Genomic DNA, 26,147 nt, shown 5'->3' on the forward strand with positions numbered 1-26,147 from the left:
GGGATTTTAAAGTTTGTGAGTTTAGTTTCTCTGTTATCTGATCTACTTTACCATGTACAGTATTTTTGCCAGTGTTCAGTTACAGGGAAATGGCCCTGTGTTTCCAATCAAAGAAATCTCCTCCATTTTAAACCCCGCCCCCTCACCCTGAGTACCCCACCTAACGTAGGTAGCTGGATAGCTAGAGATAATGTTAGTACCGTGAAATAAGCGACTGTGAGTGACAGTAAGAAGGCAGATTCTATTATAGCTTAATTTCATCATATTAAAAATATAGCTTACTTAATTGCATTATGTTGAATATAGTATGCTTTTATCATAGAGACTTTTATTTTGAAAATTTAAGGCCCTCATGAAATTTCCTTATTGGTGCTATTGGTTCATCCCCATGACGAACTTCAGGTGGTGCCACCGAGGAAAAGCAATTCCAAGGTTAACTCTAGAATGAGCCCTGTCGGCTTGTCTTTTTGCTTCGCTGTGTCTGGGCTTCTTTGCTAAATCTGATCCCAAACCACAGGCTCTGTAGCCACACCCACCCCTCCCCACACGGAAAAGAGCGCCACGCCCAGAAACGTACCAAAAACATTTTAGACTAACAAATAGAGGTAAAGGCACACATTCGGCTAAAGTCAATAAAGACAGAGATTGCCAGTGCATCTTAGATATGCCTTAGCATGGTTATTTTACACTTTCAAGGTAAAAATCCTGAATAGTATGCCTTTAAGGTACTGATTAGCAAATGCTCTCAGTGTTTCAATTTCTTGTTTAATATTGTTTTCAAATGTATGTCCTCTTATGTGAAAAGAGCATCAGTTTGTTTCGATATATTTGTAAAAGAAATAGAGCAGCAGCCATACCTCCATGCACTCTGCTCCTGCCAAATGGCTGAAGCTAAGCAGGTGTGGGCTTGGTTAGTACTTGGATGGGAGACCACCAGGGAATACTGAGTTGCTGCTGGAAGTGGTGTTGGGTGGGCCAGCAGGGGGCAATCTTCCCTCTGGTACAAATAAACCCCAATGCCCCAGTGCAGTGACGGGGACACTGTGCTGCAGGAGATGCCGTCTTTCGGATGAGACGTTAAACCGAGGTCCTGACTCTCTGTGGTCATTAAAGATCCCATGACACTTATCGCTAAGAGTAGGGGGTTCTCCGGTGTCATGGCCAAATCCCAGGTCTGGCTCTCGCAAACTTGCCACTAAAAATCATCCGCACACTTAATTGGCTAAATAAATGTTCTCTCCCTCTCCACCTTCGCTAATGTGTGGTGAGCGTTTTGGCGCAAATTGGCTGCCGTGCATCACCCAGGTGGGTGCTACACATTGGTGGTGGGTGAGGTGAGTTCCCCTTCAATGTAAAGCACTTTGAGCATTTGGAAAAGTGCTATATAAATGTAATTAATAATAGAATAAATTACAGAACATAAAGTCAGTATATAGAGAATAGAGTGGTTTACTGATCTTGTTTTGGGTGTCTGTATTCATCGGGTCCCATATTTAGTATTCAGGGTGTAACCTTTTTTGTGTGTTTTGAATTTTCATATTTGCCCACAAGCTGCAAATGTAAGATGCAACAAAACCTGAATGCATATTTTAAATATGATTTTCATTTCCAAGCAGAGAGACCTTTCTTTTGGTGGTCAAATTCATAAAACATGTACTCCAGAGTGTTCCACTTCTCACATTTATCATCCGCTATGGGACTAATTGTACATTGTCCCTGATGAATGAATGAAAATATCAATCCACGATGCCAGGGTTCATACAGAAGCTGAATGATCACAGCATTCCTCGCCCACAGTTCCTCTGAGAGACCTGTATCTCTGGCGCCCTCTGCAGGTGGACACGCACATCCACGCCTCCTCCTGCATGAACCAGAAGCACCTGCTGCGCTTCATCAAGCGGGCCATTAAGAAGTACCCCGGCGAGATCGTGCACGTGGAGCAGGGCAAGGGCCAGACGCTCACAGAGGTGTTCCAGAACATGAACCTGAACGCCTTCGACCTGAGCGTGGACACGCTGGACATGCACGCTGTGAGAACCAGGGCTGGGGGGGGAGAGGAGAGAGAGGGAGAGGGGGGAGGAGGGAGGAGAGGGGAGGGGAGGAGAGAGGGGGGAGGAGAAACAGGGAAGGGGGAGAGGAGAGAGAGGGAAGGGGGAAGAGGAGAGAGGGTCGGGGTGGATGAGAGGGGGAGAGGAGAGGGATGAGGGAGAGGAGAGAGGGAAGGGGTGGAGGAGAGGGCAGAGGAGAAAGAGGGAAGGAGGGAGAGGAGAGGGATGGGGAGGGGTGAGAGAAGAGTGGGACAGGGGAGAGGAGAGAGGGAAGGGGGATAGGAGGGAGGGGGAAAGGGGAGTGAGGAGAAGTGAGAGGAGAGGAGAAAGACTGCTGGAGCAGAGGAGGAAAGGAGGAGAGAGGAGAAGAAAAAGAGAAGAGGAAAGAAGTGAAGTTAGTGGAGGAAAGGAAATACGGAGAGGGTAAAGAGTGGTTTACTGTTTGTAAACCCCTGGTTTTACCCATTACTCTAATTCTCTTCCCCTTAATCCATGTGGAATGGATAATAATGGCTAGAGGGTATTGTTCTGATTGCCATGTCACCTGTTACCATGGAAGCCTGCAGTCTTCTCCCTGAAGAATATATTTCCCTAATAGTGTAGAGTAGCCCACAAGCAGATTCTCATCTGCACAGTTGTCTGTCCACCAGTACTATGTAAGTGGACTTGTGGACAGTTGAAGCAAGACTGTTGAGGTGAAAATGAGTTGTTAAAATTTTCAACAGCCAAAAATAGTTGGTAAAAGCTCCTGCCACTAGAGCAGTGGTTCTCAAAGTGGGGGGGGGGGGTGTGCCCCTTGGGGGGTTGGTATGGTGAGGGTTGAAGGGGAAAAATGTCTGTTACAAACCAAAAATAAATTGGCATCCAAGGAAAATTAAATTTGTCGGGGGGCTTCAAAAAATGTCTTATTACCAAAGAAGGGCCTGACCGAAAAAGTTTGGGAGCCCTGTACTGGAGGTCTGCTGTAGTGGCGATCTGCCAGACAGAAGTAGTAGAGCAAGAACTGGCACCAATGGCTGACAGCTAGGGGCTTTCTCTCTGGGTCCACGGGGCTAATCGTTTTAGGCCCAACTGATCTGAATGTTCCGGGTTTATTTTTGTGGGATTCTGTACCTACCCTGCAATGTACCCAAGTTTTCTCACCAGGAAGCCTCAATGAGCGCATCATAGCAGGTAACCACGGTGAACCTTACCCCGCCCCCTCCATTTCTCTCTCTCTGTCCTCAGGATCGCAACACTTTCCACCGCTTCGACAAGTTCAACGCCAAATACAACCCCATCGGAGAGTCCATACTCCGGGAGATCTTCATCAAGACTGACAACCACATCGAGGGAAAGTATTTCGGACACATCGTAAAGGTCCGTTGCCTGGACGACAGAGCCGCTGCTCCTTACGCTCACCTGTGCGCGGAGCGCTGATTCTCTGCTAGCACAACCGTCCAATCGAGTTTTACCACATCTGTAGGCACTGCAGTACATATACAGAAAATTTCTGTGTGGGCTGTGGAACAATAAAAGCGCAGCCAATGTATTATTTCTGACTAGTAGGGAATATAAGTGTATGCTTATTTGTATGCTCTTTTTGGATAAAAGGCCAAATTAGCCCATGGAATAAGGTGCATGGCTCATATATAAAATAATACCTGCTTCGTCTTGATTTGTAAGTCAATTCCCTCTTTCTAAAATTTAACACAAGCCAAGCTGTCCTCCTGCATTGACCTGGGACTGTAACTGTTTCCTGTCTCTCTGCTTGGAAGGAAGTGATGTCAGACCTGGAGGAGAGCAAGTACCAGAACGTGGAGCTGCGGCTGTCCATCTACGGCCGAGCTCGGGACGAGTGGGACAGGCTTGCGCAGTGGGCTGTCCGCCACAACGTCTACTCCGAAAACGTGTGCTGGCTCATACAGGTGCCCCGCCTCTTGTGAGTGCCACCGAACCAGGGAGCTACAGTATAGACCACCAATCACCAAAGAGCTACACCACGGACCACCAATTATCAGGGAGCTACACCACAGACCACCTTCACCAGGGGGCTACACCATAGACCACCAATCACCAGGGAGCTACACCATAGACCACCAATCACCAGGGGGCTACACCATAGACCACCAATCACCAGGGAGCTACACCATAGACCACCAATCACCAGGGGGCTACACCATAGACCACCAATCACCCGGGAGCTACACCATAGACCACCAATCACCAGGGGGCTACACCTTAGACCACCAAACACCAGATAAATACACCACTGATTCTATAGGCTTGCCAGATATTCAGCTCCATATTCCCTGTTGTTGAAACTGAAGTATTTCAATTTGATGCACTTTCTTAAAATAAACTATGGACCCAAGTGACCAAGTACAGTACTGTGCCAAAACTAGTGTCAGTGATGTAATATGGGCTATCCATCCATATGCTTTAGTGAAATGCAGTACAGTCTATGAAAACTATGGCAAAATGCAGCTCTGTCGCAGAAGTGGGTTACATTAGTTTGGATTTATTTTCTCCTCAGTGATGTTTACCACACCAAGAAACAGCTGGCCAACTTCCAGGAAATGCTGGAAAACATTTTCATGCCGCTTTTTGAGGTCACCATCAACCCACAAAGCCACCCAGAGCTCCACCTCTTCCTCCAGCATGTCAGTAACATTGCTGCTATGTTTAACCTTTTAAGGCGTAAGATCACAAATATGTGACTAGAATGTTCCAATTCTAATTCTGATGTAACAATCACTACTGGTGAAAAAGCAGTGATGTTCTAGAACACCGACTTAGAATTTAGAGAAAACATTCCAAAAAACCAACTCTTCACGGGGTAAAACATTTGACCTCTTTCATTTATCCTAAGTCTCACACCTTGAACATCTCAACTTGAGGCAGAGGGCTTTAGCAGAAGTAGCAACAACAGGTTTTGCTCATAATGCCTAGCAATTAAGCCAGATATTAACACCAGTGGCCTCCAGAGTTAATGTGGTAATGAGCAAAGTAATACAGTACCTATCAGTTGTACTGAAGAGAAATGCTTGTCAGGCTCTGCTAAGATATAGTACAGTTATCATAAGAAATAATGAAACATAATCTTACATAATAAAATAGCATTTCAACAGGAACTAAAAAAAAGCTCTTCTGTTGCCCATCTGTGTATTACAGATGTAGTATTGGGCTATTTGAGCCAAGTCTCAGGGTTGCCAGAACCTTCTCCAACTGTGTGTGCTGTACCGTGTGTGGTTAGGTGGTGGGCTTTGACAGTGTGGATGATGAGTCCAAACCGGAACATCGCATCTTCAACTTGGACAGTCCGCTTCCGGTCAACTGGACCCTGGAGGACAACCCCCCCTATTCCTACTACCTCTATTACATGTATGCCAACATGACTGTTCTCAACCACCTGCGCAGGTAAGTTACCTCAGAGCCAGAAACCTTCCAGCCACCTGCACAGTGGTGACACCTGAGAGTCAGAATGTGGAACATGGTGTTACCAACACTGACTGGTTTGGACAATGCATGATTTCGTATTTCAAAATGGCATTTGGTTACTCCCTGACACCAAACGGCTGTGTGTGTTTCAATTCCTTTGTGATGTCATGATGCAGGAGGCGGGGTTTCCACACATTTGTGCTCCGCCCTCACTGTGGAGAGGCGGGGCCTATCCACCACCTGGTGTCGGGCTTCATGCTGTCAGAGAACATATCCCACGGGCTGCTTCTGAGGAAGGTGAGGTCACCCTCCATCACCAAACTCACCAGAACAGGATGTGCCAGAACAGGAACAGCTTCACTGCACTTTATTTACAACCAAACGGGACTGCAATCATAAAGACTGCGCATGGCAATTAGTTTTTTGGCCAAACGTAATTTCCCTGAAATTTTCTTTTTTTTTTTAGCTATAACACTGTTTCAAAACAGGCACTCATTTTTAACTTAAAATCTACAGTATATCTTGACACCTGGGACACCAAACTGTAGTCCTGGAGTGCCACAGACTCTGCTCATTTACTGGTGTATTTCAACACTTACTGTAAGTGCTTGTCTTAGCTCAGTCAGTGAGAAGCCCATAGGCCTTATTTCCAAGGCTTTCCCTGTAAATTTTTGCAAGCCTAAAGCGCAAGGTGAGAACTGAACTAATCTCTCCACATATTGCAGAACAAGAATTATTAACACACTGCAAACAGCTTGTTGGAACACCAGGTTGCAAATAAAAGGCTGGAGGGGTTAAGAAACAGCTAAACAAATACATTTATCTTAGAGATGTACAGTATACACCAGTGGTAACCAAACCTGTTCCTGGAGATCTACCGTCCAGGAGGTTTTCACTCCAACCCTAACAAAGCACACATCATTCAACAGCTAGAGCAGGGCTGCCCAACCCTGTTTCTGGAAATCTACCGGCCTGTAGGTTTTCACTCCAACCCTAGCAAAGCACACCTCATTCAACAGCTAGAGATCTTGTTGCGCTGCTAAATAGTAGAGTCAGGTGTGCCAAATTAGGGTTGAAATGAAAACCTACAGGATGGTAGATCTCCCGGAACAGCGTTGGTTACCACTGGTATACACTGTGTCCCACAATAGCTGAGCACTTGGGAATTATGCAGAACAGTAGGCTTAGTTTAAAAACAACACTGTGGTACCCATGCCTTCGATAAATGGCTGGCTACTTAGCCATCGATATATTTTTCCATGAAAGAAAATGGATGCCAAGGTAACTAAATCCCTTTTTATTTTGATTTCATGGGCTGCAGTTGTATTTTGCTGCATCTACTGCAAAAGGGGAAAAGTGTTTTGAAAATGTTTATTTTAGACAGAGTTAGCTATTCACATACAGCACTGTGCTTTATGCTTTTGGCTGAGCGACAGTGTTTGAGTCTTTGGGGCATCGACAGCAGCTAGGCTGGGTACAGCCGTGGTCCTTTCATGAGAAAACCTTTTCCTATTTCTGTCGAACTCTCTGTGCCACCAGCAAGTGGCTGTTTCGTCAGTCCACTTTCTCGATGTTTCTCTCCAAGGCTCCAGTTCTGCAGTACCTGTACTACCTGGCTCAGATCGGCATCGCCATGTCGCCCCTCAGCAACAACAGCCTGTTCCTCAGCTACCACCGCAACCCCCTCCCAGAGTACCTGTCCCGCGGGCTGATGATCTCCCTGTCCACAGACGACCCGCTGCAGTTCCACTTCACCAAGGTCAGGGTGCAGGCTTGGAGATTCACATGCGTGCGTGTGCGTGTGTGTGTGTGTGTGTGTATCTTTAGGAGCCCCGGATGGAGGAGTACAGTATCGCTGCTTAGGTGTGTGTGTGTGTGTGTGTGTGTGTGTTTGTGTTTAGGAGCCCCTGATGGAGGAGTACATATGCCATAGGTGTGTGTGTGTGTCTTTGGAGCCGATGAGGACAGTACGCTGTGTGTGTGTGTGTGTGTGTTGTTTAGGAGCCCCTGATGGAGCAGTACGCTGCTCAGGTTGTGTGTGTGTGTGTGTGTGTTTGTGTTTAGGAGCCCCTGATGGAGGAGTACAATATTGCTGCTCAGGTGTGTGTGTGTGTGTGTCTTTAGGAGCCCCTGATGGAGCAGTACAGTATTGCTGCTCAGGTGTGTGTGTGTGTTTGTGTTTAGGAGCCCCTGATGGAGGAGTACAATATTGCTGCTCAGGTGGTGTGTGTTTTGTGTTCTTTAGAGCCCTGATGGAGGAGTACAGTATCGCTGCTCAGGTGTGGAAGCTCAGCTCCTGTGACATGTGTGAGCTGGCCAGGAACAGCGTGCTGATGAGCGGCTTCTCCCACAAGGTAGTCCCCACACACACACACACCTCATTCTGCACAAGGTAGTCCCCACACACACACAGCTCATTCTGCACAAGGTAGTCCCCACACACACACACCTCATTCTGCACAAGGTAGTCCGCACGCACACACACCTCATTCTGATGCCCTTTATTCACAGCATTTGGAAAAACACTGACTTGTGCACATAATTCTTCAGCATCGTGAGGAGGAGCGGTTAGACAGCCGTGCTTTCTAGTGTTCCTCAGTAGGTGCAGTGGTTTACAGAACACAGAAGGATGAATAAAAACCCTGCAGCCAGACATTTTAAAGAGGCCAAAATTTCCACATCTATGTTCTCTTTTACTGGAATAGAGCAAGTTACCCAAGGAGGAGACATTATCTTAGAAAACACAGAGAAGCTTTCTACATCTTCCAGTTTAAATATGTCCATCCACAAGATATGAATGGTATTTCTGTTATTAAGTCATAGTCCATTTGAATGTTACTTAATTACATCAGTTACGTTGAGCTACTTTACAGCTGAAAGTGGTTACTGAGCCTAATTCACACTTGCTACCCTATTGGTCGACTTTGTAAGTGAGTGCTGCCCAGGTTTGTGTTTGTGAACCACTGCTTTTGTCTCTTGCGATATTGCCCTGAAGAAGGCTCCCAGCGGAAATGCATTGCCATTGCTATAAAATAAAACATTTTTAACTTCCGTCGCTCTTCAAGAGCGGCTGAACTTTTTCCATTCAGTGGTTCATGAGTGCTCAGGTGCAGTACCCCCCCCCCGTGTCCCCCCCGCAGACGAAGAGCCACTGGCTGGGGCCCGCCTACCTGGCCGAGGGGCCGCGGAGCAACGACATCCGCCGCACCAACGTGCCGGACATCCGCGTGGGGTACCGCTACGAGACCATGTGCGAGGAGCTCAGCCTCATCACCCAGGCCGTGCGGTCCGAGGAGCTCAACCTCATCACCCAGGCCGTGCGGTCTGAGGAGCTGGAGAACCCCGAGGAGGAGGACTCCCTCTCCATGGCCCCCGTCCCGGGAGGGCGATGAGGAGCCGCCACCCCCCGCCCCCCCTGCCACCAACCGCCACCCCGCCGCCTTCTGCCCCAGCATGCCCTGCTGCAGCCGCCGGGCGCCGTACGCTTCCTGTCCCAAGAGGGGGGCGTTACTGCACACCTTTCGCCCAGTCAGAGAGCCCGGGCACCCCCCTTCCCCCCTGTGACATCACGGACCAGCTGTTTCCCTGTCAGGAGTGGCTCGGGGCGTATTTTAAATTAACCATTCCCCCAAGGTCATCGGGAGGTCAGCGATAGCATCACTGTGTGCTCTGCGCCTCCTTTGTCGTGTTTCACTCTTTCTTCTTTTTGAGACCTCTTTACATTTGTTTAAATTCTTTCTTCCTCACACACACACTGTGATTTAGTTTTTGTTACTAAGATTTTGTGTAACAGTACTTTTTTTTAAACTATTATCTTCCTGTGATTTTTTAAAAAATCCTTCTTTCTTTGTCTCGTCCTCTCTCACTGTGATTTCCTTGTTTTTTATGAGCATGCTCAGATGCCGCACAGTACGTGGCATGCTATGAGCATGCTCAGATGCCGCACAGTACGTGGCATGCTATGAGCATGCTCAGATGCCGCACAGTACGTGGCATGCTATGAGCATGCTCAGATGCCGCACAGTACGTGGCATGCTATGAGCATGCTCAGATGCCGCAGTACGTGGCATGCTATGAGCATGCTCAGATGCCGCACAGTACGTGGCATGCTATGAGCATGCTCAGATGCCGCACAGTACGTGGCATGCTATGAGCATGCTCAGATGCCGCACAGTACGTGGCATGCTATGAGCATGCTCAGATGCCGCACAGTACGTGGCATGCTATGAGCATGCTCAGATGCCGCGCAGTACGTGGCATGCTATGAGCATGCTCAGATGCCGCACAGTACGTGGCATGCTATGAGCATGCTCAGATGCCGCACAGTACGTGGCATGCTATGAGCATGCTCAGATGCCGCACAGTACTGGGTGCTTGCATGCTAGATGCGATGCTCTAGATGCTCAGACGCGCAGTACGTGGCATGCTATGAGCATGCTCAGATGCCGCGCAGTACGTGGCATGCTCGGTGTTATTTTTTTACACTAAAGACAGAGCTGTGCTGCTGCATCCCAGCTGACACAAAATGTTCTCACAATGTTACCACAATGTTTCATCAATGTTATAGCAGCAACATTGTGAGAGCATTTTTGCACAGGCATCTTCCTTCTTTGTCCTTCTCTATTCCTTATTTCTATTGCTGTCCTTCTCTCCACATTCTTCTTGCGGAAGCCTCCTACTCTGTTTACCTGTAACCCTAACCTTTTTTTTTTTCATTGGGCTAGTAACCTATCCCTCTCTAACTCAAAAAACCCCTACACTTGCACAAACCCCTCCCCCTTACATAAAACTCCTCCTCTTCACCTAGACTCCTATAAAGTGAAGTGAGCCCTGCATGTGATTGGTTTCTGCCAGTACTCTCCGTTTGCCTTCCCCCTCCCCAGCATGAGGGCACTTTTTTCCCACCGAACTGGCTGTGGCCACAGGAAGCAGAGATATGAGAGAATGCTGCTCGGTACCAAAAATGACTTGCATGCTGTGAGAATGCCATTCGACTGCTGCCGTAGAGCCACAGTTCACCCAATAGGGGGCGCACTAGTGCCGCATCTATGTATTGTGAAGTGCGGCCATTGGATTGTATGCACACGGAATGTGGGATCAAAGGGTTGCAGAAATAGAAGGGCGAGATTCTGAGGGAGGGTCTGTTTCTCACACACAGTGTGTATTAGCAGAGGCTAATGGCTGTGTTAAAAGCTTACCTTTAAAATGCTAATGTTTCTACAGTTTGTTAAAGGTTTGTTTTTTTAGCTTTATTAACTTCCACAAATAGGCGACACATACAGTTTAATGCACAAACACATAAATATGATATGAACACATGCATAATATGTTAAATACTGTATCTTTCAGTAGTCTTTCGGAGATGAGTAACAAGCGGTTTCATTTTGAAACAACAGCTTTAAAATACTGTACCAGCTCCTCAGAGTCATGTTGATTATCGCTGTCTTGAGCGGCTTCATCCCGATAATGTGGAATAGTTTCTCAAAATAAACACTGGCGTGAGGCTCCAAAGTCATGGGTACAGTAGATCCTTCAAGACATAGACCTCAAAATCAAGCTTGTTATCTTTACTGATGCAAAGAGGCAAGCGTTAAATGGAAGTGTCACACTTTTTTTTTTTTTAATGAATAAAAAAGCCTCCAGAATATCAGCAAACGGTTTGTAAAAGAAGCTAAAGATTGCAAATCATTAAAAAGGAGAGACAATGTAGTAGGACAACAGTGAGTTAAAACCCCTAACTCACTGGGCACTCCCCACCACATTTAAAATATTACCCTCAGGATAGCTGTGGACGCTAGTTTCCATTCCATGCTTAGCTTTCTAAAAGGCATTGTGCCATTCTGTAGTAGAATCATTCTAACCATTTCTAATTGTTGAAAGACAGTATGTGTCACGTTATGATTTCTCATTTAATTTCCTGTTTCCAGCATAACAAGGATTTTCCATATAATTACCGATCTGCCAACCCGTTTTGTTGTTTCAAACCATTTAATTCAGGTAATATTAAAACAGATTAACAGTTACAAGTGATTACAGAAGGAAGCTGTCGGTACTGTATCAGAGGGTCTTTCATAGTTCACTCCTTAGCTAATTGAGACAGACACCTTAGCTTGAAAAAAACACAAAGTTTATTTTCTAACAGTACAGAAATATATACTATCAAAATATATATCTAGCATAGCATCTATAATTTATTTAGAAAATTATATGGTATATACTCAGTTGTAAATTTTTTTACAATTTCTGGTGGTCAAAGTTGTTTTTTAATAATAATAATAAGAAGAAGAAGAAGAAGAAGAAGAAGAAGAATAATAAGAAGAATTGTTGTTATTGTTTATAATTATAATAATAATAATAATTGTTATTATTATTATTAACATTATTATTATTATTATTCTGCAATTATTATAATTATTGGCTTATACTTGAATTTTTCTGTATTTTTGTCTGATATAGAAGCTTGCTTTGTTTTTAAATTTTTAAATTTTTATTTTTTAACGTAAGTTTCACTTTGTATCACATTTTTGAAGGGTTCTTTTTATTGTGTTATTTTAATAGTATTTTGTGTGGGGTGACTTCCCTGTATAAAAGTCTCTGACCTGTATTGTGAGGTCTTCTCTTAGCGTTGATTTATACAGCTGAAAGGTTTCTACTTGCCAGGCTTCCTGCATTCAAAACCTTCCCATCAGTCTTTGCTCTCAGATAAGGGCTCCACTCATCACATGACTTGCCCTCTCTCTGAGCTCAAGACCCACATTAGTCATTTAGAAGACCTGCAGCCCTGGGCCTGTATTCAAAAAGCATCTCAGAGCAGTACTGCAGATCCATTATGATCTTGAGGGTCAGACTGATCCAGGGTCAGTTTTCCCCTGTCTGTCTCCTGACCTTATCCATTGTGAGCTTGAGGGCCAAACTGATCCTTGATCAGCACTCCTTCTTTTATCAGAGGCTTTATAAATACAAGTCCAGGGGAGGTATTTCATGAAGCAGGATTAGCTGAGGTAGCTGGATAACTGCGCTGAGTAAAACCCGGAACATTTCTTTCTACTTCAGTCCATGTTCCAGATTTGGGAGGGCTCCGGGTTTTACTCAGTGCAGTTATCCAGCTAATTCAGTCATCCTGCTTTGGGATACAGGCCCCTGGTCTCACAGTGTTGAACACTGCCAAAAACATGTCTGTTTGCTCTTCAACTCCACATGTCTTCAGCCTGACTCTATCAGTGGGATTTTAGCTTAACACACACCCCATCCGTTCTTCTTATTGGCTAGGCCCCTGGTTTTGAAGCCTCATTGGCTCAGACGGAATCTGGTGAAACGCTTGTCCAGTAAAATAAAGCACCTTTTCTCTCTGGGAGAATACCTGCATTGCACTATGCAATATGTCATTACTTTTACTATAATCGGTACTTTGTAGCTTCTGGATTTGGATATTATTTTGCATTTAGAAGGATTCTGTTGAAAATACTTAATCCCATATCTTTGCATTTGTAGAGCTTTGAACCCTGAATTATATAATTTTGTCCCTGCAGGAAATGCATTATTAGAAATTGCATTATCAGAATGCAAGCTAAGGCTACCTTTTTTCCGTGACCAGTTTCACAGTGCTGACCAATTGCTTCCTGCTTTTGTTTTTTTGCAAATCTTGTCCATTCACGTATTGTTGACAGAAAGGTTTTGTTGTCACAAAGTACAAAGGGTTCTTTCCAAACATTTTAACTTCATCTCCACTCCAGTCCAGTCCTTGCTGTCAAGATGATATGATGATAACAATGTGTTCTTTGCTCTGATCATTAAAGATTTTCATTTAAGTTTATTTTTTCCAAGTGAATTTTTGCCTTTGTATCACTGTGCACTTGTGGGTCCTCGTGTAATCTTAGCTGAGGTGAACATTAACCGATCGTTTTTTTTTGTTTTTTTAACAAAGAGAGAACGGGAGTTCAGAGAGGTCGCCGTAATCTGAGTTGGCTGAGACGCACAGTATTTGGGCTAATGATACCAACCTGGCACAGAACAGTGGAGAACAGGATTTGTTAATGAGACCGGGCAACCACACAAGGCTGGGGACATCTCTGCGCTGTTTGAACCTCAGAAATCACCGGAATGTGGGGAGAAACGTCCTGACATTCTCTGGGAAAAATGACAAACATGGACGCCTGCTTGTCTCCTAATCTAATGAACTGCAGCTGTCTCCCTTGAAGTAAAATGGCCATTTTTTGGTAGTTAGTCCTATGATCGCTCCTCTCTCCCCCTGAGTCCCAACTACCACTTGCCAAATGAACACAAGTATGTGACCAAACACAAACACTGGTCTCTGATTGGCCCGGAGCCATGTGCCAACACCCCCCCCCATTCCGAATGTATCACCATAAAACACCAGCCACACTGCTGAAAGAGAGAGTAAACTGTGATTCTGAGAGTTACACGTAGTGGTCCAAACTTCCACCAGCAATTCCTGACATTTATTTGTATATAGACTCAGATGAAAATGATACCTTGAAAGAAGAAAATATATATTTACCATATATCATGATATGCATAAAAATGTCAATCATCTCATAGTATATTTTACAATGTATTTTTAGACAGAATCTTAGTTTTAGGAGTATATTGAAATATCAAGTAGCATTGCTGTACAATTAACATGCATATTAAATAATATTAAAGGAAAATCGGGGCAATAAATTTGGGTAAAGGAAGTTGTAATTTTGCACATTTACCTTGGTATAATTTATTTTAAATTATACTGTGTTCGCGCTGTAAATGTGTGGTGTGTACGCACGGTGGCAATCACAGTTGAGACCTTGAAAACTAGGCTGAATGATGCATAATTTCATAGCAGCTGCATAACAGCCAGTGGGCTACGATTTTATGCTTCCGTCTCGCTGATCACAAGACAAACATTCGTTCGACCAACTGATACCACTGTGACCACGGGACTGCAAAGCACATGAGCCAGAACTTCTGCTTCTGCTGCAAGGGAGATTAGGTTTGATAAAAGAAAAAAATACAGCAGGGTGCCCATCCCTGGTCCAGGAGAATCTGCGGTTCCTGATGCTACTGAGTATTTAAATCCATGAGTTGAATTCAGAGATTTAGCAGACACTTTGGATGCATTCAACAGGGCTGCCTGGTGAAATTCCCAGACAATGATATTTACCAGATGTTCACAGAATATCAGGCCCTCCCCACTCCCCCCCTGCCTCTCCTCCAGGGCTCAGGACAGCGCACCTGGCTGTCCCCCTCAGGCAGCGGCCCTGGCTTCCAGAATACAGGCCTTCATGGTCGATTCTGATTTGTTGATCAGATCCCATTTTTTTGTTTGTTTATATTCATTTTTGAAAGTGACCCAACATTAGGCCCCACAGCTAATGCACAGTTATGACATCAGTAACCTGTCACACAAAGAGTGATGTAAACCACTTTCCTGGTGTACCTCCAGTTGGATGGGGTATGCCCTTCTGAACCAGTCATTACATTACAGGCATTTAGCAGACACTCTTATCCAGAGCGACTTACACAACTTTTTACATAGCATTTTTACATTGTATCCATTTATACAGCTGGATATATACTGAAGCTTTCGTTAGTACCTTGTCAAGGTACAACGGCAGTGCCCTACCCGGGAATCGAACCTGCGACCTTTCGGTTACAAGCCCAGTTCCTTACCCACTGTGCTACACTCCGTCCTGTATCGTGTATAAGTGTCCGCACACGAGTCGCATGCAAGTTGCACGTCTACGTGTGTGATTTCCACATTCCGACGTGGCACAAATCAGGAATTGGGCCACTTTTCGATGCAGCCTGAACAAAGCTTTTAATCCTGAGAGACTTCCATAGTTTACATTTTTTCACACTTATATAGTGAGTTGATATTTAGTTCTTAAATAACTTTTCTCAAGTATGAAATATCAGTGCCACCTAGGAATCAAACCTACAGCTTGTGATTTAGTCACTTAAATGTTATACTGCCACTGCCACCCAATTAAAACAGTTGATTACACTGTCAAGTTTCTTGGGTTTGAACTGACGTAGCGAAAATAAAAATCAGCAGACCCTGTGGCTCTCCAGAACCAGGTTTGCCAATGCCTTGTATGCATTGTACTACATACTGTATCTGGAATTTTCTTTGCTGTTGCAGTTTTAATGTAGGTTGTTCATTTTCTGAACACCTTTCCATGGAAATGCATTTATCTGATATAATTACTGCTTTTTATTTGGTAGGTGAGATCTTTTAAATGTAGCATCAGCCTTCTTTCTCTCTTGTGTACGTGAATCTGTATTTTATTGCATGTGTCACCATCGCTCTTTTAAATGATGCAGCTACGAATGTCCAGTCTTATCCAAAAAGAGCCAATGTGGGCGCAGGGTTTTGTTTTAGCCCAGCACTACTAAGCCACCTGATCCTATCAGTCGAGGTCTTGACTAAAGAACACGATTAGTTAATTAGTTGAATCAGGTGTCAAAGTGCTGGGCTAAAAATAAATAAAAAATAAAAAACGGAACCCACATTGGCCCATTTCGGATAAGACCGGACACTCCTGGTTTTATGCTTGTTCTGGTAATTGGGATGTTTGGAAAACATGATAAATAAAGCATGATCATCCATTTACTGTAACTCAAAAGTTGAATGTCCTGCATTCAGGAAGCTCTGGTATCAGCTGCTTTCAGCTCTGGTTTGCCTTATTTTGATGGTAGCCTATTCATTGATGAGCACGACACGCAACAGTACAGTACAGATCATTCAAAATAAGAAAAGGCCATCTTCACGTTCCTCACTTAGTATTCTAAGCGACCCCACTAGATCCAGACCCATGGCGCACCTGTACAAAGTGTCATGAGTAAAACTTGGCTAACTATATAGCTAGCTAACTATGGCATGTCCTCATCTCTGTAACGTTATTTGTTGCCCTCCATGTGTCCATACATCTGTATCGGTGGTACGCGCAAATGTTAGGGTTAGCTAAAGTAACGTTAGGCGATAAAGCCGTGCTTAAAAATGTGCCGTTCGAAGTAATGATTTTGGGAGATGCACCTGCGCATATGTCCAACTAAACGAAGCACCACCTGCGCATGTGTCCCACTAGCTCCTCCGTGAATGAGTGAGTGACCACAATTTTCCATGCATAGCCCACGGTGGGAAAAATAGTTGTCACACAAAATTAGTAAGTGTGGACTAATTACAGTGCCGTGAAAAAGTATTTCCCCCCTTCCTGATTATGTCTATTATTGTAGCCTACATCTGACACACTGAATGGTTTCAGATCTTTAGACCAAATGAAATATAAGGGGGCAAACGCGTTTTCACGGCACCGTACATGAAAAGGCCAACTCTTATTGAAAATGCTACGTTTACTGCAGAAAGCGAAGAAACAAACTCGCTCAGACTAAAGCAATACATGACTGGCTGCGTGTCTTTACGTGTCTGTACAGGAAATTAACCATTTAGATCAGTGGAAGGAGAAATAACGTCGTTGGAAATGCATGCAAGGCAGTGATAAAGACTAAACCATTTGGAATATAGGATGTCATTTTTGAGCAAAGTTATTTTATATGTACAATGGGTAACATTGCGCTACCTAACACAGGCTTAATAAGGGGGTTTGCTGGAGTCATGGAGTTCAGTAGCTGGACTCCACATTAAAATCAGCAATCAGCGTACCCAGTTATTTTAAGTGTGCTAAATTACAAGTTAAACCATTATGATATAGGCCCATATGCCTGTCCAGTTTGACATCTTTGCATTTAAAAAAATAGGCCTACATATTAGGGTTGCATTTCTAAAAGATCCTACCAGCTGTAAATCATACAACACGGCCAACCCAGTACTTCCACAGTAAGAGAACGGGACCAACTGAAGAGCAGTATTTTTTTCAGTTCACCAATGAGAGCAATCAATGGACGCACGCTCCCTCGTATCTTACTTATGATTGGCCGATACCGCTTGAAACGCTTATGGCGACTTCAGTCTGTAAGGTTTCAGTCAGTTGTGCTGCGGATCAATTTGAGCTGGACGTGTGCTAGGCTGTCTTGTATTATCCAGGTTGAAAAGGTCGAATAAATTCCAATATGACTATGAAACTGGCATACTGGGATATTAGAGGGGTAACTGAACGCATGCATTTATATGTCTTTGTTTTATGCGCAAGCTTTGATTATGGTTTTGTCAGTCAGATAATCAATGGCGTTTAGCTTATACTCGTTGACGATACTTGTTATAGTAAGGTTCTGTGCAACTACTAGCTAGCTGTGGAGACCTTGGATCAGAGTTTTGCAGAGTTGTAAATAGGAGGTGAGGTTCGGTCGTAAACGGTTGCAAAGTTAATGCCGGAGCTTAACACAAATTACTCCACCTTCCACCAACTGTGCACGTTATCTCAGTGAAACATGTTCTCCTTTTTTTTTTTTAATCGTGAAATAGGGAATATGCAGAAATGTTGTAATTCCAATACTGTGAAACCACACCTAGGCTTGCGAAACATTGAAATGTGGTGTTTGCTAATGCATGGTATATTTTAAATTTAATGTAAAGTAGTCTACTAGATTGGATACTGCTGCATTGGTACTGTGGCAAAATGAAATGCAACGAGAAGCAGACTACGAGAAACAGAATTAGGGAAAATTCTGGTAGCATCTTTGAATGATGCGTTCTTTTCCATTCATAAATGGATCAGACGTGGAATTGCTCCTTTTCACCACCCAGTTCTAGCTGTAATGTGCTGCTTATGTAAGCGAGAACAAAGAACTTCGTAGATTAAATTCAGCGTCGCCTAAACTCGGATATCAAGAGTTTCGTAAATTAATGCACAACATCGCGTGTCTAAACACTGACTTAGCAAACGGCATTAGCGATGAGTAAATCTGAATTTTGCACGTAATCGGAAATTGTTTTCACTGAACTTGTTTTGCTAAATGGTTTGGTTGTAATAAACAGTTTTGTTGCCCTCAGAGATTGCATAAATTGTGTATTAATTTTAACAGCTAGCCCAGCCCATTCGTCTGCTGTTAGAGTACACTGGTACGAAGTATGAAGATAAATTCTACTCTTGCGGTGAAGGTAAGTGTTCGAAACCAAAAAGTACAAAACACTTTCCGTTCCAAGTGAAATTGCCAGTGGTAGACAATCACCCAGAATAGAACGAGGTGGTGATGTGCCGCTCACGCGCTTAAAAAAACGGAACCTAGCGACTTTGAAAAGAACGATTATATTTCTCATGTCATTGTGGTTAAAAAAAATGTATGGATTCATTTGCTATCAAGATTTACTTTTGTATCCGCGGGCAGAATCCTTCGGCAGCCCTTTGGTGGTCTTATCGAGTGAAATCTAAAAATGCCTTTTGTATTGTAGGAGTTTCCCCCTACTTAAATTTCACTTAACATTTTCATGATGTCTGGGAGAAGGTGCCCAGGTCTGTCCTACTCGTAAATGGTAAATGGACTGCATTTATATAGCGCTTTTATCCAAAGCGCTTTACAATTGATGCCTCTCATTCACCAGAGCAGTTAGGGGTTAGGTGTCTTGCTCAAGGACACTTCGACACGCCCAGGGCGGGGTTTGAACCGGGCAACCTTCCGACTGCCAGACAATCGGTCTTACCTCCTGAGCTATGTCGCCCCTACTCATGAACTGAATGAATCAGTAGGCGTACTATAAATCAGTACAATCGGTCAACACGATTATAATGTAATTGCATATTATAATGGGCGATTAATTCCAATGGTAACCGCAGCATACTACCAACCCTAATTGCACTTTGAAAAGAGGGGTCCACACTTCTTCATGCTTTGTGTCTTACAGCTCCCAATTATGACAAGAGCTGCTGGTTTGATGAAAAGTTCAAACTTGGAATGGACTTTCCCAATGTAAGTCGGACATCATTCTAAGAGCAGAGATATTGTGATGCGCTGCAGTGCGTAACTCTGTACACATCTGATCCCCAGCTTCCCTACCTGGAAGACGGAGACAGGAAGATCGTCCAGAGCAACGCCATCATGCGCTACATCGCCCGCAAGCACAACTTGTGTTAGTATTTCGCCACGGCCCCGCAGCTTAGAGTGTGATGAGACTATGGCCTTCACTTCTGTACGAGTAATGTGTGCCTCTCAATCAGGTCTGATTGTTCAGAGATTGTTCAAAGAGTGACTTACATTGCAAGAGAACAGAAGTGCATTCAGCATAGTAATTACGAACAGCTGCACATGAACATTAAGAATATAGGGTAAAAAAAGAGTTGTTCCAATAATTGTACTTTCACTGTCCTGAGAAGTTTGCAGATCTGGAGTTTCTCCCATTATAACTGGGTTTGGCCCGCCCTCTTTCTTAACCTGTTTTCACACACATGTTCTTGATCGTTTCTGCGTAAAAAGTTTAGCCGGGCCTGTGGCACTGGGTTCCTGTTGGGGGGAGAGGAGGGCATTGCAGCCTGACTGCAGTGACCGTGTTCATCCTGCAGGTGGCGAGACCGAGGACGAGAAGGTCCGAGTTGACATCATGGAGAACCAGGCCATGGACTTCCGCAACGGCTTCGTCATGCTCTGCTACAGGGACTTAGTAAGTCCAGACCAGGCAGTAGATCTACAGGTTTATCATTTACAAATGGCTTAGAAAATAATCACATTCCAACAAATCAGCATGGTTTCACAAACTAGTTTGTTGCATGTGATGTGCACAGTTTTTACTTCACATAAATTCTGTTTTATCAATTGTATCAAATTTGAATGAATTGCTGCGTAAGTCAAGTGTTTCCTATACTTTTGGGATGAGTCAGGTTTTGTTATATACCAGACCTGGATCAAATACATATTTGTTTTGGATGAAAGTACTTTTCTATGCTCTACTGAGCTTATCTGGTGTATTGGAACCCATGAAATAAAAGTGCAAACCCCGTCTTCTGCTCCTATTGGCAGGCTCAGTTGCACCAAGCAAGATAAATAGAGCACAGAAAAGTATCTGCATCCAAAACAAAAGCATGTTTGACTCAGGTCTGTTATATATCGTACATGTGCATGGTTGGGCGATAAGCTCAGTTGACTGAGTGCTGTTACATAGATAACGGCAGAGCACTGCGCGACTGCAGAGCTGCAGTATCATGAATGGCTTCTGAGTATTAGCCTACATGCATTACAGGTGACCAGTAGGCCTCAGGCCCTGTGACTGCCAGGTTATCAGCCTACATGCATTACAGGTGACCAGTAGGCCTCAGGCCCTGTGCCAGGTTATCAGCCCACATGCATTACAGGTGACCAGTAGGCCTCAGGCCCTGTGGCTGCCAGGTTATTAGCCCACATGCATTACAGGTGACCAGTAGGCCTCAGGCCCTGTGGCTGCCAGGTTATTAGCCCACATGCGTTACAGGTGACCAGTAGGCCTCAGGCCCTGTGGCTGCCAGGTTATTAGCCCACATGCATTACAGGTGACCAGTAGGCCTCAGGCCCTGTGGCTGCCAGGTTATTAGCCCACATGCATTACAGGTGACCAGTAGGCCTCAGGCCCTGTGGCTGCCAGGTTATTAGCCCACATGCATTACAGGTGACCAGTAGGCCTCAGGCCTTGTGGCTGCCAGGTTATTAGCCCACATGCATTACAGGTGACCAGTAGGCCTCAGGCCCTGTGGCTGCCAGGTTATTAGCCCACATGCGTTACAGGTGACCAGTAGGCCTCAGGCCTGTGGCTGCCAGGTTATTAGCCCACATGCGTTACAGGTGACCAGTAGGCCTCAGGCCCTGTGGCTGCCAGGTTATTAGCCCACATGCATTACAGGTGACCAGTAGGCCTCAGGCCCTGTGGCTGCCAGGTTATTAGCCCACATGCATTACAGGTGACCAGTAGGCCTCAGGCCCTGTGGCTGCCAGGTTATTAGCCCACATGCATTACAGGTGACCAGTAGGCCTCAGGCCTTGTGGCTGCCAGGTTATTAGCCCACATGCATTACAGGTGACCAGTAGGCCTCAGGCCCTGTGGCTGCCAGGTTATTAGCCCACATGCATTACAGGTGACCAGTAGGCCTCAGGCCCTGTGGCTGCCAGGTTATTAGCCCACATGCATTACAGGTGACCAGTAGGCCTCAGGCCTTGTGGCTGCCAGGTTATTAGCCCACATGCGTTACAGGTGACCAGTAGGCCTCAGGCCCTGTGGCTGCCAGGTTATTAGCCCACATGCATTACAGGTGACCAGTAGGCCTCAGGCCCTATGGCTGCCAGGTTATTAGCCCACATGCATTACAGGTGACCAGTAGGCCTCAGGCCCTGTGGCTGCCAGGTTATTAGCCCACATGCATTACAGGTGACCAGTAGGCCTCAGGCCCTGTGGCTGCCAGGTTATTAGCCCACATGCATTACAGGTGACCAGTAGGCCTCAGGCCCTGTGGCTGCCAGGTTATTAGCCCACATGCGTTACAGGTGACCAGTAGGCCTCAGGCCCTGTGGCTGCCAGGTTATTAGCCCACATGCGTTACAGGTGACCAGTAGGCCTCAGGCCCTATGGCTGCCAGGTTATTAGCCCACATGCATTACAGGTGACCAGTAGGCCTCAGGCCCTGTGGCTGCCAGGTTATTAGCCCACATGCATTACAGGTGACCAGTAGGCCTCAGGCCCTATGGCTGCCAGGTTATTAGCCCACATGCATTACAGGTGACCAGTAGGCCTCAGGCCCTGTGGCTGCCAGGTTATTAGCCCACATGCATTACAGGTGACCAGTAGGCCTCAGGCCCTGTGACTGCCAGGTTGTTAGCTTACATGCAATACAGCTGGCCAGTAGTTTTGTGGCCTTTCAATAGAGTTGGGGGAGGCTTTGCTACTTTTATACATTTTTTGCTCCAAATCCCAACTGAATATGATTTCTTATTTAAACGATGAACAGTTCTCAATATCACTCTATTTTTAAACTCTTTGCCTGCATGTTCAAATGTAAAGTTCACATTGAAAATGGTTCTGTTCTCACAAAATGGAAACCGTAGGATACGCCTACTTTCACTGTGTCTGGGGACTTTGGAAGTTGACTTATGTAACATATTGTGTATATATAGCAGTAAATGTGATGTAATGGTATTGTACCATTGGCATTCCATTCAGAATTGCTCATGCAGTTAATGTGTAATCTGCTACTCTCCTGTTTCTGTGTTTCAGGACAAAATGAAGCCTGGCTACCTGGAGACGCTTCCTGGCACGCTGAAACAGTTCTCTGGCTTCCTGGGAGACAGGAAGTGGTTTGCAGGCAATAAGGTACCATAAGACTGATTTCAGCGTTAAAGGGCGTGTGTGTATGAGCTCCTACAGTGGTTCCAGAACTATGGGTTTGACATGGGGAAAGCTAGCGTTCGATATGGGGGAGGAAAGCTAGTGTTTGATATGGGGGATAGCTAGTGTTTGATATGGGGGAGGAAAGCTAGTGTTTGATATGGGGGATAGCTAGTGTTTGATATGGGGGAAAGCTAGTGTTTGATATGGGGGAAAGCCAGTGTTTGATATGGGGGGAATGCTAGTGTTTGATATGGTGGAAAGCCAGTGTTTGATAAGGGGGAAAGCAAGTGTTTGATATGGTGGAAAGCCAGTGTTTGATATGGTGGAAAGCCGGTGTTTGATATGGGGGAAAGCCAGTGTTTGATATGGGGGAAAGCTAGTGTTTGATATGGGGGAAAGCCAGTGTTTGATATGGGGGGAAAGCTAGTGTTTGATATGGGGGAAAGCTGGTGTATGATATGGGGGAAAGCTGGTGTATGATATGGGGGAAAGCTAGTGTTTGATATGTGCGAAAGGAAAGCTAGTGTTTGACATGTGGGAAAGGAAAGCTAGTGTTTGATATGGGGGGAAATTAATGATGAAACCTGCACACCGTGTGGCCCTGTAGGACCAGGGTTGGAGACCCCTGCTATTGACAGTGACAGTTTTTGCGAGTCTCGTTTTTAACGTGTCACAACCTGCGCTTGTGCAGATCACCTTTGTGGACTTCATCATGTACGAACTGCTGGACCAGCACCGCATGTTCGAGCCCAAGTGCCTGGACGACTTCAAGAACCTGAAAGAGTTCCTGGACCGCTTTGAGGCAAGTCCCTCCTCTTCCTTCCCCTTAAACTTGGTACTGAGGACTATGTTTAAGAAATGCTGCTTTCATGCCTGGAGTTATTGTTTGATTCCATGAAATTGACTTTCTTCAGAACTGAAAACATTTTATTGTAGCTTCAAGCTGTCTTACTTGGACTGACCCTTTCTTTGTACTGTGTTGGAATATCAGGGCCTGGAGAAGATTGCAGCTTATATGAAGTCCAAGAAATTCATCAAGACTCCCGTGAACAACAAAATGGCAAAGTGGGGTAACAAAAAAGAGTAAGAGCCGCAGATGTGAGGTAGAATGCGTTATGCAACCCTACAAACCAGTTTGGCAATCAGTCTAAGACTTAGTGGGCAGTAATGTAGTTCCTTTTAAATGAATAGATTCAAGCCACAAGTAGTTAATAAGAAAGTTGTAGGTAAATCAGCCCAAAGTAACGAATATCATGTAGCATTGACAGTACTGGCACTTTATTTCCAAATCTGTAGTACATTCAAGAGCCCCAGTTCAGAAGTTGTCTATACTGTGAAATAGAGATTCACTGTTTCCTGGTTTAGGCGCAAAGGATCATTTGGGCTGAGTTAACGATCCCCAAACAATCAAGCACTTAATTTGTTACTTTTTTAAAATTAATTTTGTTTTATGACTAAAGTGAGGCAAAATGGGTTTTTAGTAAAAAGTTCATTTTTGGTTAATAAAAATATGTGTTTGCCATTTTTGCGTCTGTATTCTTTTCACGAAACAAAGGCCAGAAGTTGTGGTGAGTGCTGTTTTGGGCAGCTGAGTCAGGACTGCTCCTGGCTCCAATAAAGTTTATTCCAAGTTGTGACCATAAGTCGGAGGTGCATCAGAGGTCATGCGTTTATTTTTAGGAAGTACTCCCTCTCACTGGCCAGTGCTACAAATAGTGTTGTGTTTAGTCTTGCATCAGATGGCCTATGGGTAACTGCTGAGAAAAAGATCAGCAAATTAAAGAAATAATTAATTTTAAGTTTAAAGTTAATTTCTGCTTTTGGTTTATCACAGATAAAATGGCCACACCTTAGATCTGGTGATAACACATGGACTGTTGATGTATCCTCTATAGTTTATATGGCTATGTCTGATCATTATTGTATATTCTTCTCGGTTATAGCCTGCACAGCACAGAGAAATACAGAACGCCTTGTTAAACGGTGTTCTCACCCCTGAGGTTGCTGCAAATTTCATGACCTGTTTAGAAAGTATACCAGCAGTTATTCTACCCTCCTTATGTGATGATCTGGTAAATCACCTAATTACCAAACTTAGGACAACTATTGACACTGTTGCCCCTGTCAAACAAAAAAAGGACAACCCCAAACAGAGAGCCCCCTGGAAAAATTACGAAAGTACTAAATTACAGAGAAATTGTCGTGTAGCAGAACGAAAATGGAGAAAGTCTAAATTACATGTCTACTATGACATTTTCCATGAGCATCTTGGCGTGTACAATAAGGCAATCAGAAATGCTAGACAAGCTCATTTCTCCAAACTGATCATTGATAATCAGAACAATCCAAAAATCCTTTTCTCAACAATTGACCGTCTGATTAACCCTGTCCCCTTAGACTCCGGTGATCTTTTTTCCACATCCAGATGTGAAGGGTCTGCAGCATACTTCAGGGGTAAGATAACCACCATCACGTCTGGTATTGCTCAGCTAAGGAGTGATGCCTTAGAATCCCCTACCTCACTATGTGAGGTAACCCTGGAGTCTTTTGCCTTGGTTGATGCTGAAATGCTTATGAAGGTAGTATCACAGCTTAAGCCCTCCACTTGCCCTCTTGATCCTATCCCCACCACCCTTTTTTAAAACAATTTTTAACTGTTTATCAGATGAGATCCAAGCTATCATGAACTATTCTTTACAGAAAGGTGTTTTTCCAACCACACTTAAGACTGCTGTGGTGAAACCCCTCCTGAAGAAAAACAACCTTGACTCATCAGTCCTCAGCAATTTTAGACAAATTTCTAATCTTCCTTTTTTAAGCAAAAAGAAACGGCCTTGGTAAAGGTTGTGAACGACCTTAGAATCAACTTGGACACCAAAAACTCTCAGTCCTTGTTCTCCTTGACCTGAGTGCAGCGTTTGATACGGTCGACCACAATATTCTCTTAGACAGACTTCATAAATGTGTTGGCCTCTCTGGCACTGTTCTTAACTGGTTTACATCTTACCTCACAGGAGTGCCCTTGACGAACACTCTAAGAATCATGACATCAACTGTGGCATACCACAAGGCTCGTTCCTAGGTCCAGTCCTTTTCAGTCTGTATATGCTGCCCCTTGGCAGTATCATCAGGAGACATGGCGTCAATTTTCACAGTTCCACTGATGACACTCAACTCTATATTGCGGTGTCTCCTAATGACACAAGCCCGATTGATGCCCTCCATATGTGTATTTTAGACATTAATGCTTGGATGGCTCAGAACTTCCTTCAGTTCAACCAGTATAAAACAGAGGTCCTCTCATTGGAGCAGAGGCACAGAGAGAGAAACCGACCTCTAAATTGAAGTAATTGGCACTCAGTCCCAGGCACCAGGCTAAAAACCTAGGTGTCATCATAGATTCTAATTTAATGTTCGATGCCCACATCAGGAATGTGACCAAA

The 26,147-nt window shown here is 44.6% G+C and overlaps 2 protein-coding genes across 4 annotated transcripts in view; both read left to right on the top strand.

Moving 5' to 3' along the window:
- ampd2b (adenosine monophosphate deaminase 2b) overlaps nucleotides 1-9,423 on the top strand; it is a 51,756-nt gene extending 42,333 nt beyond the window's left edge. For all 3 annotated transcript variants that reach the window (XM_064300011.1, XM_064300013.1, XM_064300012.1), the window contains 10 exons: nucleotides 1,836-2,030; nucleotides 3,276-3,407; nucleotides 3,806-3,969; nucleotides 4,564-4,690; nucleotides 5,284-5,447; nucleotides 5,645-5,765; nucleotides 7,054-7,227; nucleotides 7,533-7,568; nucleotides 7,748-7,822; nucleotides 8,609-9,423. In XM_064300011.1, the coding sequence (XP_064156081.1) occupies nucleotides 1,836-2,030; nucleotides 3,276-3,407; nucleotides 3,806-3,969; nucleotides 4,564-4,690; nucleotides 5,284-5,447; nucleotides 5,645-5,765; nucleotides 7,054-7,227; nucleotides 7,533-7,568; nucleotides 7,748-7,822; nucleotides 8,609-8,860 (1,440 nt within the window). In that variant the 3' untranslated portion in view covers nucleotides 8,861-9,423. The remainder of the gene's footprint in view (nucleotides 1-1,835; nucleotides 2,031-3,275; nucleotides 3,408-3,805; nucleotides 3,970-4,563; nucleotides 4,691-5,283; nucleotides 5,448-5,644; nucleotides 5,766-7,053; nucleotides 7,228-7,532; nucleotides 7,569-7,747; nucleotides 7,823-8,608) is intronic.
- A 7,988-nt stretch (nucleotides 9,424-17,411) lies between these two features.
- Nucleotides 17,412-24,226, top strand: LOC135234913 (glutathione S-transferase Mu 3-like). The gene is made up of 8 exons (XM_064300017.1): nucleotides 17,412-17,570; nucleotides 18,447-18,522; nucleotides 19,264-19,328; nucleotides 19,407-19,488; nucleotides 19,919-20,016; nucleotides 22,591-22,686; nucleotides 23,396-23,506; nucleotides 23,696-24,226. Exons 1-8 carry the CDS (start codon nucleotides 17,535-17,537, stop codon nucleotides 23,789-23,791), a joined length of 660 nt encoding a protein of 219 aa, XP_064156087.1. The 5' UTR covers nucleotides 17,412-17,534; the 3' UTR covers nucleotides 23,792-24,226.
- Nucleotides 24,227-26,147: the final 1,921 nt, after the last annotated feature.

Source organism: Anguilla rostrata, chromosome 11, assembly GCF_018555375.3.
Source record: "Anguilla rostrata isolate EN2019 chromosome 11, ASM1855537v3, whole genome shotgun sequence".
NCBI lineage: Eukaryota > Metazoa > Chordata > Actinopteri > Anguilliformes > Anguillidae > Anguilla > Anguilla rostrata.

Excerpts from the sequence above, each read along its gene's own strand:
- LOC135234913 (XM_064300017.1), top strand. The coding sequence starts at position 17,535 with ATGACTATGAAACTGGCATACTGGGATATTAGAGGG. Across the intron at positions 18,523-19,263 it reads ATTCTACTCTTGCGGTGAAG|CTCCCAATTATGACAAGAGC; the intron begins GTAAGTGTTCGA and ends TGTGTCTTACAG. Across the intron at positions 19,489-19,918 it reads CGCCCGCAAGCACAACTTGT|GTGGCGAGACCGAGGACGAG; the intron begins GTTAGTATTTCG and ends TTCATCCTGCAG.